Genomic DNA, 15,109 nt, shown 5'->3' with positions numbered 1-15,109 from the left:
CTGTGAGGTAAGACCGATCAGACGCTCATCACATTAGGGAAGATGTAGGCGTGTAAATCCCACAGCGTATTCTACTTACTAACCCAGTTCGATCGCCAATCTTACGTTAACATTCTTCATTTCTGTTTACCCAACGAATCGCCTTTCCTGGTTTAACCGAGGTAATCACAATCAGAATACGCCCTGTAGAATCTATTGGCAGAGCGACATGCCTTGCGCTACCGCTTTCGGACAAAATACTGGTCAAGGCGAGTTCATGTAAGCGCTTAGTGAAGCCTCTAGCAACCAAAACCTCACATTCGCAGCCACGTATGATATATAAGATTCATCGAACCAATGAGTAAGAACTAGCTTGAAAAGGTGTATAAGTAGGCTTATGTTCGTGGCTCAACATACCATCCTTCGATTCAGTAGTTCCTTATTCCATGGCTACAATGGAGCCCTCATTCGACTACATCATTGCGGGCGGAGGCACCGCTGGTGTCGTGATTGCTTCTCGTCTAAAAGAATACCTACCCAACTCTAACATCGCATTGCTCGAAGCAGGCCCAAACGCAGTGGACGATCCCGCTATCGACAATGTCTCTGACCCACTCAACTGGATGCCGCTATTCCAGAAAGGCTTCCTTATAGACTATTCAACTACACCACAAGAACATCTGGGTGGCAGGAATATCATGAACGCTGCGGGCCGTTTGTTGTCAGGAGCAAATGGTGTCAACATTGGGTTGTGGATGCGAGCCTCTACTGCTGATCTGGACGTCATGGCCGAAAGGGCAGGAAACGCGAGATTCACATATGGAAACATGGAAAAATACTACAAACGCATAGAGACGCATTTCGATGCGACGGCAGATAAAGATCGGTATGGCTTTGATGGCAAAATTCACACCGTAGGGGGAAGAAAGTACCCGATCCGAAACCTTCTCAAAGAAAGTGCAGAGAATCTGGGCCACAAGTACAACCCAACCAGGGGAGACCCGACGGGTCTGGGGGATATCACTCAGTGCTGGCGTGCTACTTCCGAGTCTACCGCGACACGGCAACACAGTGCCAAAGTATACGACCTAAGCGGCGTCGAAGTCTTTTGCGATACATCCGTCGCTCGCATTCTTCTCGACGACTCAAAGCGAGCCATTGGAGTGGAACTTACCTCCGGCAAACGCATCATGGCAAACAAGGAAGTCATAGTCTCATGTGGGACTCAGGTCTCACCAAAGATCCTGATGCTATCTGGCATTGGACCCGCCGACGAACTGGCCAAACACGGCATCCCCCAAACCGTTGATTCCCCCGCCGTAGGCCAGAACCTCTGCGACCACAACGCCATGACAATGTACTTCAAGCTTAAAGACGCTTCAAAAGTCTACGCCCGCCCATTCAATGAGTATGCGGATCCAGCATATGGCCAAGGTCTCCCCTTTGACTTTGGCTTGTTCGCCAACATTCCCGATACAGAGCTTTCTCCGTACCTCAAGGACGACGGCATCCGCATTGATGAGCCGCAAGAGGAGGACTTGTTACTGAGGCCTAACCGGTGCCACTACCTTAGTTTGGCAGTTTACTACCCTTTTCTCGTTGACCCGACCATTTTCCCTACTGTCAAGGAAGACGGTGCTCACATTTCGCTATGTGCATTCCATATGCTTCCGCTGTCTCGTGGTAGTGTAACGCTGAACTCGGCGGATCCCAACGATAAACCTGTATGCGATCCGCGTTTTCTCTCTACTAATACCGATCGATTTATTCTGCGCCGCGCTGTGCGTGAGAACTTGCGCTTGGTGGAGACGGGGCCGCTGGCTGCCGAGGTCGAGGGCGAGGTTCCGCCTGCGGGTGCGCAGTTTCCCGCGTTGACGACGAAGAGTAGCGATGAGGAGATTGATGCAAGAATCACGCAGTTTGCAGGTACAATTTGTCATCCCATGGGCACATGTGCACTGGGAACGGTACTGGACGATGCGTTTAGAGTCAAAGGAGTGGAAGGACTAAGAGTTTGCGATGCTAGTGTTCTCCCGGAACCGATTGCTGCTATGCCTTCTTTCACTATTTATGCGCTGGCTGAGATGTGTGCTGATCTCATCGCTGGGAAGGCCTGAGTCTTCGGTAAGGGACGGAAGGAAGAAAGTGGGCAAGGTAACAAGTCGCTCGTTATGGGATTGATGAGAATAGTTCACAAAATAACACAACTTTCAAAATGTTCACTGCTTAGGAAATATGTTCATTACAAGTAACTATCCTCCAAATTGGAACGCAAAGAAGCATTCCTACATATCTCTATATACTACCCCATCACTGCTTCGCCCGGCTCTTCGAGAAAACTACTCAATATCCACTTTGCGGATCTCCACATAGCCCGAGTCTAGCTTGGGCACTTCAATCCTCAATACACCGTCCTCCAACTTGGCAGTGATGCCATCAGCATCAATGCTTGCAGGATTGACTCTCGTTCCTAGACGAATCTTCCGCTCAAAAGCGCCCACCTTCCTCTCGTCAACAGTAAGTGTCTTCAAGAACTCTTCGTTTCCAGGACGGTATATAACACCAGCGACGCTCAACTCGCTTTTCTCAGCATCCCAGTTCACACCGACATCTTCCTTCTTAGCGCCAGGAAGGGAGATGTGAACCACGTATGCTGACTCAGTGTCAAAAATGTCGGCTTCAGGAGTGTGATCTTCGTTTCTAGATGATCTGGCCTTATTCCCAGAGTCATCGTTCGAAGGACCTGAGTCGTTGAACTGATTGAAGAGGTGAGTGACAAAGGTGGATGGGTCGAAAGAATTGCCTCCAAAACCAAAGGGACCGCCTCCAAAGGGACCGCCTCCATGTGGACCCCCGTGTCCCCATGGGCCCCACCCTCCGCGGTGACTGCCATGGTAAGGGCCATGGTGAGAGCCGAATCCATGGTGTAGTCCAGGACCGTGGCGAGGCCCAAAGCCACCCCGGCCACCAGGTCCACAGCGGCCGCGTGGTCCTCCACCACAACGGCCATGGCGTTCTCGTCTGTTTGAACGGTCTTCGCCACGGGCTTCGTTGTCAGAGCCGGAAGTACCAGATGGGCCCTCTCCGTTGTCGTTTGCATCGTTCATCTCTGCTTCTTTTTCGCCTGCAGACTCTTCGTGGTGGCGTTCATGGCGGGTGTGGGGAGGACCACCGTGATGAGGCATTCCTCTACCGCCGCCGAAGAATCCATGGCCCCAAGTCCAAGGGGCAAATGGATCTGGGGGTCCCTGAGGACCTTGCTCGTTCTCAGCACCGTCTTCGCGGTTCTGGCCAGAGCGAGATTGATGGGCGCCTTGCTGTTCAAGACTTGCGATAAAGTCCCAGAAAGGCGCCGATTGATTCATGTATGCAACTGAAGGCATATTGATAGTTTGTAGATTATGATAATGGATTGATGAGAAGGTGTAGACTGAGTGTCTGGCTGATATGAAATATCGCCTACCTTTTCAAGCATATTATACAAAACAAAAGGCTCCAGGCATCACTTTGCACGTGCAAGCGTACGTACGTGCGACCCCCCCCCCTCGCTGTTATCGCCACAACGTCCAGTCAGTCGCATTATACGCCATCGATATCGAAAGCCAATCGCATGCTATATTTCGAGTTTCTTCGGAAACACACAGAATCAACGAGAAGGATCATCGATGACAAGCTCCTCTATCCAGTGTCTAGAGCGTTGTCTGACCACGTTATAGGTAGGCTGTAGAGTGTTGCGCGTCCGAGTGGTCGGTGAAACCGGAGGCTAGTTTCGTCCGATGTGGCGGTGGCTGTAGCGAAGAAGCTATGATTGGCTGCCTGGGCTACATTAAGGGTGTGCTGCACGCATGGCTGACAAGACTGTCGGTAGTTTGTATTGTCCGAGTTGGAATATTGTGTGATCAAGGCATTAGAATGATAAGGAAGGGCGAGGAAGGATGAGAAAGAAAAGGGGAAGGGTGTCAAGAGGACGCTTGATTATTGGCAGTATGGGTAAGGCTGTATCTTGGCTAGGAGAATGTATGTTCCGTGGTCTGGTAATCGCCCCTTTTGTAAGTCTAGAGTGTTCCTTTACTTACTTGGTCTGTATCAATCATCCGGTATTGGATTTCTTGATCTGGAGTAAGAACAGGTCGCAGCGAGTAAGTATTCAAGGTGCCAAGAGAGTAGCTCACCAGAGGAACCAGTTACAACAAGTCGATGACGCATGATTCGATGATATCGTCTTGCACAAGGCTGGGGTGGCAAGCACAGGATTGTCCAAGCAGGAACGGCGCGGGGGAGGGGTAGCTGCCATTAGCTCTGCCGCGAGCTCTGCCATGACGCTATAGGTTTGCAACAAGCAATGGTGCCCCACCTAAACTTCTCTCTCAACTGCTTCCAACCATCCACTCTAATCTCCACTCGCATCTTCTTCTCACCTCCACTGAAATCGATTTCTGCAACATTAATTGTTAACCAAGAAAAATTCCAATCACCATGTCGACCATCCCCACCTCCACCTCCGTCCACGAGTCTGCCGTCATCGAGGCGCCCTTCAGCGATGTCTGGCACCTGATCAAGCTCCAGGACTTCAGCAAGTTCTGGACCAAGCTCGAGAAGAGCGAGTTCGTCAAGGGCACATCTGACGAGACCGACATTGTCAAGTGGACATTCAAGGACGGCACTGAGCTCGAGGTGAAGCAGGAGGAGCACTCAGTACGTAATTTTTTCCTCCTTTCTGTGATTTCTTTTTTTTTCCTTCACAAGTCGCTAATTTGGAAAATTTTAGTCCATCGACCACTTCATTACGTACTCCGTTATTACTTCCAAGCCAGAGCTCTCATACTCTTCGGTCGTCTCTACCATCCGCGCATACCCCGTCACATCTGGCAAGCACCAGGGACAGACGTTCGTCACATGGTCTGGCAACTTCAGCAGTGACGCTGATGCCAGTACGTAGTTCTATTTTGTTTTCCAAATTGTGCTCTCCGTACTAACATACTCTAGGTGTGATCCAAGACGCCAAGTTCAAGCGCCGCGAGGCTCTTGCCGACCTTGCCCAGGCCGCTTCTAAGAAATAGTGTTCGACACCAAGGCATTGGAACGCATCGAGTCCACAAAACTTTACATTTACGGGTGACTTTATCCTGAGTGACTTCATGGTTTAGCCGCCAGAGTTGCCCTGTAGCTGCTGAAAAGTACATGTCAGCGTATGCTAGAAACTGGATGGAAATTGTCTTGTATGATAGTAGTAGCGTCAAAGGAAATGAACGACACGAACACTTTACATCCACTGCTCAGTTGAAAGTGATGAACAACAGCATTGATTGAGAAATGGTACAAACTGTTGATGCGCATTATATTTGTTTTTTTTCTAATTGCCAGACGTCACTATGCAGAAGAAACATGGTGGCTGGCGGGACACATTCGCCAAAATCTAGAGAAGAGTGTATTCGTCACTGAAGCCTAACAAGATACACCCACAGATCAATATCATTCTAACAGATGCTTCCCTTCTTAACAATGTCATTTCAGATGCTACTTATAAATCGCTACAAGAAAGTAAAAACTATGGACATTTCCAGATGAAATTGGCAGCAACAAACCGCGCCACATCAAAAGCGCTGGTGAGAGAACAGTAACAAAAAATGCCATAAAAACGGAAACTCATCCCAGACCAGGGGTATCTTGAAGCAACTTTCTTTTTTTTTCTCATTTCGCCCAGCAAATGCTCCCAAAACACCCATTGGTATCCAGTCCAGATCTCGGATTGTCTTCCGTTTCCTGGAAGAAAACGCCAAAGGATAATCAAACACAAAACAACAGTAGGGGTATAATGGTACTCGTCGACCAAAGTCTCCTCTTAGGCAGGCTCACCGTGATCAACCGGTCCACCCCATGTCGCCGCCCTGTTGACCTCCTGGTTGCCCCATCCGCTGAGCCTGCTGCTGTGCTTGGCGCATCATTATCATCTGCTGCATCTGCTGCTGGTTCATCTGATTCATCTGGTTCATGCCTTGCATGCCTTGCATGTTCTGCATGCCGCCCATACCAGTGTTCATCTGCCCGTTTTGCATGCCGCCCATACCGCCATTCATCTGGCCCATCTGGCCCATGTTCATGCCTTGGACATTTGCCATGTTGCCCATAGCATTCATGCCCTGCATTGTGCCTTGCATACCGCCCATGGCATTCATGTTGCCCATCATACCCTGCGGTAGCTGGCCACCATTCGCCATGGCCTGCTGGCGCATTTGCATGATTCGGTTCTGATTTGCGGCTGCCTGGCGTTGCTGTTGGAGTAGTTGCTGATACTGCTGCATTTGCATTGGATTGGCGGGGTTGGCATTTTGCATGCCACCCATTTGGCCCCCGTTCATTTGATTGCCCATCCCATTCTGCATCTGTGCCATCTGCGCTTGTTGTTGTTCGCGTTGTTCCCGCTGCTTGATTTGTAACTCCATGTGCTGCATCTGCTGCATGATCTGTGGGGGTATGCTCTGCGTGTTGCTGTAGTTCTGCATAACTGTTGCCTTTTGTTGCTGATACCGTAGCCGCATCTGTTGCAAGCTCATGTTAGCAAAAGCCATGCCTTGTTGAGGCATAGCGTTTTGCGGCATGGCCCCTTGGGTCGACATATTTTGCATGCCCATTTGCTGTTGTTGCTGTTGTTGGTTTTGGTGCTGCTGTTGCAGTTGACGGAAATAGTGCTGTGCTAGCTGCTGGCGGTAAGCTTGTGGATTTTGATTGGGAGGGACACCAGTTTGCTGAATATGTTGCTGGGCCTTTTGGAATGCCAGTTGCTGCATTTGTTGTTGCTGATTACCCGGAGATCCTCCTTGTTGCTGCAGCTGCTGCATCCGCATCTGTTGCACACGAAGTTGCTGCATCGCTTCGGGCGTCATATTCTGACCGGGTTGGGGTGTCTGCATCATCATTGGTGTCTGGCCTTGCATCGCCATAGACGGGCTATTTTGATTCATGCGACTCGGTGTAGGCGTCATGTTACGATTCGGCATTGATGGGTTCATGACTGGCGTACCCTGAACAATATGAGGTGTACCAGTGCGGCTTGGATTTTGTTGCTGGCTGATTGATCGGGCCATCTGGTTCTGGTGGTGGGAGATAGAAGACGGCGGTCGCGCTGGACTGTTGATGGGCTGGTTGGAAGCTGACGGTACCATTGGAGTGCCCCCAATGGGATGTGAGGCTTGACCACCGACCCGTGGAGATGCCGCAGAGGCAGTCATGGGTGTCTGTTGGCGTATCGTTGGCGAAAATTGGGACTGTGTTGCTGATTGAGGCGTCTGTGTAACTTGTGCTGCCGCAGCATTCGCCATTTGGTGCTGTGCTGCCGCGGCGGCCCGTAAGGCTTCGTTTTGCTGCAATTGAGTCTGTTGCAATTGGTTCTGCTGGAGCTGCGCCTGGTGTTGTGCTTGTTGCCGAAGGGCTGCTTGTTGACGTTCAGCAACTTCAGCCTGTTGTCTGCTTTCCAATTCTCTCTTCCTCTGAAGTTCCGCCTCCATCTGTGCCTGTCGTTTAGCCTGAGCAATGCGGGCGTCCTCCTCCTTCTTCCGTCGATCATTCTCTTCGTGATTGGCCCGGATATTGGCAATCGTCTTGAAACGTGCAAATGTTTGTGAGTTGGCGGCTGCACGCACTGCGTTGTCGTCATTCCCAGTAGCTGCGGCTGCCATGACACTTTGAAATTCGTCACCAGCAAGCATAAAGCGCTGTAGACCCTGCGCTTCGGCTTCGTCAGCGGCCAATTCAGCGGTGGTCCTCTTGCGAGTCTTGCGAGGAGGCGCGGGGTTTTTGTTGTTCGGATGCGTGATAGCATCCATGAGCGCAAGCGATTCTCCAAAACTCTTAGTGGGTTCCAAGTATAGCGGCGGACAGGTAGTGTTCAAGACTTCGGCTTCGAACTCGTGGAGATTGCTGTCGTCGAGGACCATCTTTTGGCGCTTCGGGCTGGGGCCGTTGGGGAAGGTCGGTGTAGACGGTACACCAGTCATCGGGGTTGGCGGCATACCTGCAGCTCTGCCTTGAGCCTGCATCCTTTTCAAGGCGGCCATGTCTGGAACAGGCGTCGTGGCCAATAGCTGTATGTCGGCCAAGTGTGATAGCGGAGTTGGGAAGAGCACCACAGTCCTGACTTTTCCAAGTCCTGCCTGCTTATTTGGCGTACCAGTCTGGCCAGGAGCAGGCATGTTCTCTTTATCCTCTTTAACGTCCCCATCTTTGCTCTGAACCGGGGGTTGCGTAGGCTTCTGCTCAGGCTTGTTGACTGGAAAGGGAGCATAAGGAGATGGAGTGATGAAGCTGTTGTAGTTATGGATTGAGAAAGCGTTGGTGGACCCTTCCCCAGTGTTGTTGGCATCGTCCTTGGGTTTCACACCGCTCGAGCGGTAGTCGTGCACTTCGACAATGAGGCAGTTGTCGTACCAGGGTGTATTGAACTCATACAGCTCCTCTACCATGTTGTGTGGCACCACCTTGTCCTTGATAGCCTGTAGAAGCTCGCGCATGGGCGAAGCATAGGACAGTGTCTCCTGGGAGTCATTGAGACGGAAGTGCTTAGGGTGCAGGTATACGCGGAGGGAAGGCGGCTTTCCCTTGTGCTTGGCCAGGATGTCTTGCTGGGTGTATACTGAGCCACATGTTAGTTGTTGCAAGGGGTATGGTGCTTTTGGCAGAGGGTATACCATATTTCCTAGCCTCTTCTGGCTTCGCGCTGTCGTCCTCCATGTTGGACTGGCGGGTGGCGGTGCGCGCGACTCCGGGCCGTTGGGACTCCCGACGCAAACGTGGAGGTTGCGACGGGCGTGCAACTGCGACTGAGCCCGACATGGTGGTGGTGACGGAGCTGGAGCTGGAGCTGGTGAATATGTCGGTGGGGCGGCTGTGGGACGGGCTTGCCGCCGGGGGAACCAGAGCCGACAGCGGCTGGAAGGCTTGCAGTTATGGAATGCAAAGGGCGGGCGCAAAGGTGCGCGCGACACCCACCGAGGGATGGCAGTGCGCGGAAGAATTGACGGCTCGAGGAGGCGGAGGGTGTTACTGGTGGTGTTCTGACGCGTAGAGAGAGCCGACGTGATGTTAGTTGATGATGGCCCGAGGCGATGCGCCGCTGCCTTGCAACCGCCAAGCAGGGGTCCTAGGGTTTCATCATCAGTCACGTGGCCTGCACCAATCCGACGACACTCCAACCATCAAGCCTCAACGCCACAACATCAACATCACCCCAAGTGTGTGGCGCGGAGTCTTACATGTGCCCATACGCTCGGTACCAGAGTTTATTTCTTCCGTTATCTCTAGGCTGGCTGGGTTGAGATCTGAATCTAATCGGCTTCAAAGATGACAAAACCAGACATGACTTCTCGCCCTTGGGTTTTGGGCTCGTTATACAACGACATTGATCTCGTTGCCGCTTACCCATCCCTCTACTGTCTCCTTCAATATATCCCCCAGATTTTTAATTGTCCTTTGCGAGAACCACGCTAGATGCGGGCTCATGGTGATGTTCAGATCCTTTGTCTCCTCCTCGAGTAACGGTGTATCTTCAGGTCCACCCGCGGGCTCCACTTGATAGACATCAGTGGCATAGCCGGCGATACGCTTCTCCTTGAGAGCCTGGACGACAGCTGCCTCATGTACAATGCCACCCCGTGCTATGTTAATGATGACAGAGTATGGATGCATCTTGGCGAGCTCCTGTGTGGAGATGAGATTGAGCGTCTCGGAAGTTCGGGGCAGCGACAAGACGAGCACAGTAGACTGGCGGAGAACATCTTCAAAAGGAATGCGGCCATCAGACGTATCCGGGGCCGGAAGAATGTCACTGAGTGCAGGTGTCGCGGGCGTCTTGCGACTCGCAACCAGTACGCGCATGCCGAGTGCATTGCCCAATGCAGCTATCCTTTTGCCTGTGGTCGTTTAGTTATGATCAACCCAGGATCCTGCATCCTAAACAGGGCAGGGAGAACGAGTAAAACGCACCCAGGCCACCGTATCCGATAACGCCCATGACCTCGTCCCTGCACGTAATGGGTGGCTTGCCATCCGGAAGGCGCATGTAGTGGTTGACAGTACCCTTGTCCTTCCATTCGCTCGGTTGTGCTCGCGTTATGCGGTCGAGCAACACGGTGCGCCTCCTGGCAGCGAAATAGAGGCTGATGGCGTGTTCTGAGACGGCGTCGAGATTAGCCCCCGGACAGTTTGTTACGCGAATGTTGCGTGACCGACAGGCATCGAGGTCGACTGGGTCGGTGCCTGTTGCGGAGACGGCTATGTAGCGCAGATTGGGGGTAACGGTGGGGTGCAAAGTTTCGGCATCCAGTCTAATCGTCGTTACAATAATTATAGTGGCATTGCGGATGCGTTGGTGAAGTTGGTCACGCGACGAGGTTGATTCGTAGGCTGTGAGGTTGTAGGTAGTGCCCGGAGCAAAAGCGAAGCCGTCGACGGGGAGGGGCTGGTGCTGCTTCTCAAGAGCGACAATCTCGTGATGCATCATGTATCTATGTAGTGTATGTATACGCAGCACTTGTGTTCTGCCTCGCCTTGTCTCAATCTGCGCTTTATACCGGGCGCTGCTCCACACATGCACACCATGGCTCCAGTCCCCCCCACCGATAGCCATTACCGCATTTGACACTGTAGGGCGCGCCTGGCCGGTGAGACAGCTGAACGAGTCTTGCAGAGCCACTGTCACCATCAATGCATCAGCCTCTCTACCTACCTGTCCCCCTTATTATTCATACTTGGACTTGCTCCACGGATGTCAGCCCATGCAGCTCCAGACTAGTAACGTAGTGTAGCTTGGGCGACCGTGGCCCCGGATCGCTGCCAGAATCTGGAGCGTGAGCCGAAGCGGGCGGCTCCCATGGCCCTCTTGGGAGATAGTACTGGTACACTCAGACAAATGCCATTGGTTCGGCCCACGATTCAGACACGGCGCGCTGCGAAATGCTGATTGTGATGCCTCCTTCACTCCCCACACGTTCATCAGCGAATGCCTCTCTCTCCTTGATGCTAGCCCTTGGTCAGCGCTGCATTGCCCTCGCCATCGCCAGGGACTCTCCTTGAAGCATGTCGTCAGGCGGCCGGCTCATCATCGGCTCCCAGCAGCGCCACCTCTGGCCCACTTCTAGAAGCCCTCTCATTACCCAGGCAGTGGAGCGCGGAGCGTGGATGCATTAGGGCCTGCTTTCCACATGCTCGGTGTTTTTCCAAGACCCTCTGGGGAGCCCCATCCGAACCCGTCCCGCCAGCAATTGGATCCCAAGCTCGGCACAGTTTTGCCATCCGACATTCGTGTGGGTAGCCTGACAAGACTTGTCTCCAAACTGTCTAGTCGCCTTGGACCATGCGCCCACTGACGTTCCTCTGCAGGCCTTCAAAGCCTGCGCTGATCCGCACTCTGGCACATACCACAGACATTTGTTTTGCGACAACTTCCCAGGCCTAGTCCGACTCCAGGCTCCCTCTTCACAGACGATAGCGACACGCCCACCATGTCTGACTACCGCTACGGCACCCAGTCGGATGCCTATGCCGCTGACCACGGCCATGCCCTGCGCCCCAATGGCATCGAGAAGGACTCCAAGTTGGGCAACACCTACTCGGGGTCTGGAGACGATGTTCCTGGCTCCAGCGATCCAGATGGTCTCCTCGCCGCCATGGGCTACAAGGCCGAACTGGTGCGCTCAAGATCAACTGCCCAAGTCGCCTTCATGTCCTTCGTTCTGGCCTCCGTCCCTTACGGTTTGGCAACTACCCTTTACTATCCTGTAGTTGGTGGCGGCCCTACCAACATCATCTGGGGCTGGCTCGCTGTGTCCCTCATCATCCTCGCCGTTGCCGCTTCCCTCGGAGAGATTACCAGTGTTTACCCCACCAGTGGTGGTGTCTACTACCAGACCTTCATGATTACGCCTCCCGCTTACCGCAAAATCGCCTCGTGGATATGTGGTTGGTGTTTCGTAGTCGGCAACATTACCATTACTCTCTCGGTCAACTTTGCTACCGCCCTCTTCGTCGTGGCATGCGTCAATGTCTACGAATCCTCTCCAGGTGTTGGCGTACTGGCGGGCGAGCCCTACCAAGTTTTCCTCATCTTCCTTGCCATCACCCTCCTCTGCAACTGCGTGTCTGCCTTTGGCAACAAGTACTTGCCCTGGCTCGATGTGAGATTGCTCCCTTCACTTCCTTGCTGTATGAATCACTTACACTCGAACAGACCTTTGCCATTTTCTGGACCTTTGCTGGTGTGATTGCCATTGTCATATGCGTCCTTGCCATTGCGAAGAATGGTCGCCGAAGCGCCGAATACGTCTTTACTGAATTCGATCCCTCTAACTCTGGATGGATCCCCGGATGGTCTTTCATGGTCGGACTCCTCCATGCTGCCTACGCAACCTCCTCGACCGGAATGATCGTCTCGTGAGCCTCCCCTTGCCTGCCCAAGCAACTTGAAACAGCTTGTTTCTGCCCAATGCACACTCCCAAGCGACATTTCCCATGCGACACTTCCTATGCGACACCCCCCTTTGCAGCCCATATACCATTGCGACATTCGCCTTGTCTATATGCAGTAATTCCCACCCAAACCAAGTCAAATGCTAACAGTTGACATAGGATGTGTGAAGAAGTCAGAGAGCCGGCCACCCAAGTCCCCAAGGCCATGGTCGCCACCGTTGCATTGAACACTATCTGCGGCCTTGTCTTCCTCATCCCTCTCGTATTCGTCCTCCCCAACCAGGCCGACCTCGCAGCTTTGGCTTCTGGACAGCCCGTACCCGTCATTATCAAGAGTGCAGTAGGATCTTCTGGTGGAACTATTGGACTGCTCGTTCCCCTCCTTGTCCTAGGGCTGATTTGCGGTATCGGATGCACGACTGCTGCATCTCGTGCTACCTGGGCCTTCTCTCGTGATGGTGCTATCCCAGGCTACAAGCTGTGGAGGACTGTCAACACCAAGCTTGACGTCCCGCTCAACGCTATGATGCTCAGCATGGGAATTCAGATCATCCTTGGTGTTATTTACTTCGGTGCTGCTGCCGCTTTCAATGCCTTCTCTGGTGTTGGTGTCATTTGCTTGACATTGAGCTATGCAGCCCCTATCCTGGTCTCGCTCCTTACCGGACGCAAGCAAGTCAAGACTGGAGAGTTCCATCTCGGAGTGCTTGGTACCTTCTGCAATGTTGTCGCCCTTGGTATGTTCTACTGTATACGCCCACAGTCAAGTGGAAACTAACAATCTCTACAGCCTGGTCCGCCCTTGCCACTCCTCTCTTCTGCATGCCCACTTTCCGCGAAGTCACCCCCGCAACCATGAACTACGCTTCTGTTGTACTTGCCGCTGTCGTCGTCGTCTCAACTGTCTGGTATTTCGTCTGGGGCAAGAAGAACTACGAGGGACCCCCAACGCACGAGGACGCTGTACTTGAGGCTAGGAGAGCCAGCATGGCAAGTCGCTAAGAGAGATGCTCTAATGTGTACGATGATAGCATCACGCTAAAGAAGTGTGAAAGAGGGCGAAATTCCATGATTTATCGTCCTCCAATCTCGTCTTTGCAGTGAGATACTGGGCGCATTCATTGTATAGGACGTTATTGTTATTTTGTTTCTAGTAATGCAATCTTGATACCCCCTCTCGATTTCCTGTACATTACTACACAGCCTCGTCTCCTCAACACTAAGCACTAGCGACAATGCAGTACGTAGGATTCTAACCTAGTAGTGTTGTGTGAAAGAAGTTTCCCCCATATCGCCGAGAGTAGCACCGCAAACTGCAACATTGCCAGCCCCAACAAATCCGATCCACACAGCGAGTCATAGTAGCAAGGAAAAAAGCGCGCACGGTCGCACACCCAGAACACGGACCATCCCATGGGTTGATTTCCCTTTTGATTTCTGTTCGCAAAAGATAAGAAAAGCGAGGTATTTGTTAACCAATTAGCAAACCCGCATTCACCCTTCCACCTTTTTCACGGTAATTTTTTTTCCTTTTCCTTAAAGGAAAAAAAAATTCCTTCCGACTATGAAACCTTGTTGCCGGGATATGGAATTGTCAATTTTGTTCAAGAAACTCCCCCCCCCCGCCCCTAAGCGAGGAGCTCAGCCTCAAAAACGTAGACGCTTCCAAGCGACCTGCAGCTGTTTTCCATTGCATATGCACCAGTGACCGCATGCGTACTTAGCCGCACACGTGCGCTCTGCGGTTGAATTGGCTGCGTGTGCGTGTGTGTGTGCACAGACGGCTGGGCGATAGTGCAGGCGCGAAAGCGTACCCGCGGGGAGCTGAGAGGGGGAAAAAAAAAGAGAGAAAGAGAGAGAGGGGATGGCGCTGATAAGCGACCTACGTTAGGCGATTTGTACTAGACGTTGCGGTGCGTGATCATGCATTGTAGGCATGTACGATGTTTACCACTAGAAATATATTTACATACATAAATGGTCTTTTGTACTACAATAGCGTTTTGTTGAATGCAAGTATGTCAACGACCGCGTTTCCCGGCTTCGCGTTTCTCCTCGTTTCGGTCGTTCGTCGGGCGTACTCGTGGAGTGGCCATTGTCTAGGGCCGGATAGAGCGGAATGTAGGGCCCAGGAGATGCGGTGCTGTTAGTAAAAGATGCGGAGTGAGTGGAGACAGGAACAGGAGAGTATGATGTCAGAAGCGGATGGGGAGGGGGGGCACTGCTGTGCTACGTAATTGGTGTTGGTTGTGGTAGTAGTAGGTGCAAGGAAAAGTAAGATTGATACTACTAGGGATTTTCTATTGGAGCGAAAATTTCCTCACACACACACATGTAGGTATGGAAGCTGTATCGCAATATCCTCTGATAATTCTTCTGCGCCACTGTAATGCCAGTCCTATTTTCCAGTCTCTTTCAAGTCGATAACAGTGCATTTCGACTCCATCCTGATATTCAGATTTCGCGGCTACTCTATCATTTTCCTCAAATTAGTCTCCGCCGGTGACCTCTCGTCGCTGGACTGAAGCGGAGAATTAGAGCGGCCCAAAATAGGTGTGCATATCGCACTACTAATAGTAGTTGCAGAGCTAGACTGTGAAACTAGGGTCTTCATCAACATTGGCATTGGCATGGCATTCTGTCGTCGTGTAGTCGGATTCTCGATGAAGGG

General features: G+C 52.1%; 6 protein-coding genes across 6 annotated transcripts; 3 read left to right on the top strand and 3 right to left on the bottom strand.

The window, feature by feature from the left end:
- Nucleotides 1–434: 434 nt before the first annotated feature.
- On the top strand, nucleotides 435–2,096 carry COCMIDRAFT_33099 (GMC oxidoreductase; the record flags this gene model as incomplete). Its single annotated transcript, XM_007685783.1, has 1 exon — nucleotides 435–2,096. The coding sequence occupies one exon, from the start codon at nucleotides 435–437 to the stop codon at nucleotides 2,094–2,096; it is 1,662 nt and encodes a 553-aa protein (XP_007683973.1).
- A 222-nt stretch (nucleotides 2,097–2,318) lies between these two features.
- COCMIDRAFT_22837 (uncharacterized protein) lies at nucleotides 2,319–3,362 on the bottom strand (the record flags this gene model as incomplete). Its single annotated transcript, XM_007685765.1, has 1 exon — nucleotides 2,319–3,362. One exon carries the CDS (start codon nucleotides 3,360–3,362, stop codon nucleotides 2,319–2,321), a length of 1,044 nt encoding a protein of 347 aa, XP_007683955.1.
- A 1,093-nt stretch (nucleotides 3,363–4,455) lies between these two features.
- On the top strand, nucleotides 4,456–5,039 carry COCMIDRAFT_33097 (uncharacterized protein; the record flags this gene model as incomplete). Its single annotated transcript, XM_007685782.1, has 3 exons — nucleotides 4,456–4,674; nucleotides 4,748–4,910; nucleotides 4,966–5,039. The coding sequence occupies 3 exons, from the start codon at nucleotides 4,456–4,458 to the stop codon at nucleotides 5,037–5,039; spliced, it is 456 nt and encodes a 151-aa protein (XP_007683972.1).
- An 801-nt stretch (nucleotides 5,040–5,840) lies between these two features.
- Nucleotides 5,841–8,808, bottom strand: COCMIDRAFT_1708 (uncharacterized protein; the record flags this gene model as incomplete). The annotated part of the gene is made up of 2 exons (XM_007685747.1): nucleotides 5,841–8,608; nucleotides 8,664–8,808. 2 exons carry the CDS (start codon nucleotides 8,806–8,808, stop codon nucleotides 5,841–5,843), a joined length of 2,913 nt encoding a protein of 970 aa, XP_007683937.1.
- A 552-nt stretch (nucleotides 8,809–9,360) lies between these two features.
- COCMIDRAFT_84347 (uncharacterized protein) lies at nucleotides 9,361–10,471 on the bottom strand (the record flags this gene model as incomplete). The annotated part of the gene is made up of 2 exons (XM_007685809.1): nucleotides 9,361–9,884; nucleotides 9,958–10,471. 2 exons carry the CDS (start codon nucleotides 10,469–10,471, stop codon nucleotides 9,361–9,363), a joined length of 1,038 nt encoding a protein of 345 aa, XP_007683999.1.
- Nucleotides 10,472–11,474: 1,003 nt separating this feature from the next.
- COCMIDRAFT_33094 (uncharacterized protein) lies at nucleotides 11,475–13,440 on the top strand (the record flags this gene model as incomplete). The annotated part of the gene is made up of 4 exons (XM_007685781.1): nucleotides 11,475–12,146; nucleotides 12,200–12,402; nucleotides 12,598–13,175; nucleotides 13,229–13,440. 4 exons carry the CDS (start codon nucleotides 11,475–11,477, stop codon nucleotides 13,438–13,440), a joined length of 1,665 nt encoding a protein of 554 aa, XP_007683971.1.
- Between the last annotated feature and the right edge of the window lie 1,669 nt (nucleotides 13,441–15,109).

Source organism: Bipolaris oryzae, assembly GCF_000523455.1.
Source record: "Bipolaris oryzae ATCC 44560 unplaced genomic scaffold scaffold_13, whole genome shotgun sequence".
NCBI classification, from domain to species: domain Eukaryota; kingdom Fungi; phylum Ascomycota; class Dothideomycetes; order Pleosporales; family Pleosporaceae; genus Bipolaris; species Bipolaris oryzae.
Note: the sequence above shows the minus strand (reverse complement) of the source record. Positions and strands in the feature narration are given on the sequence as shown.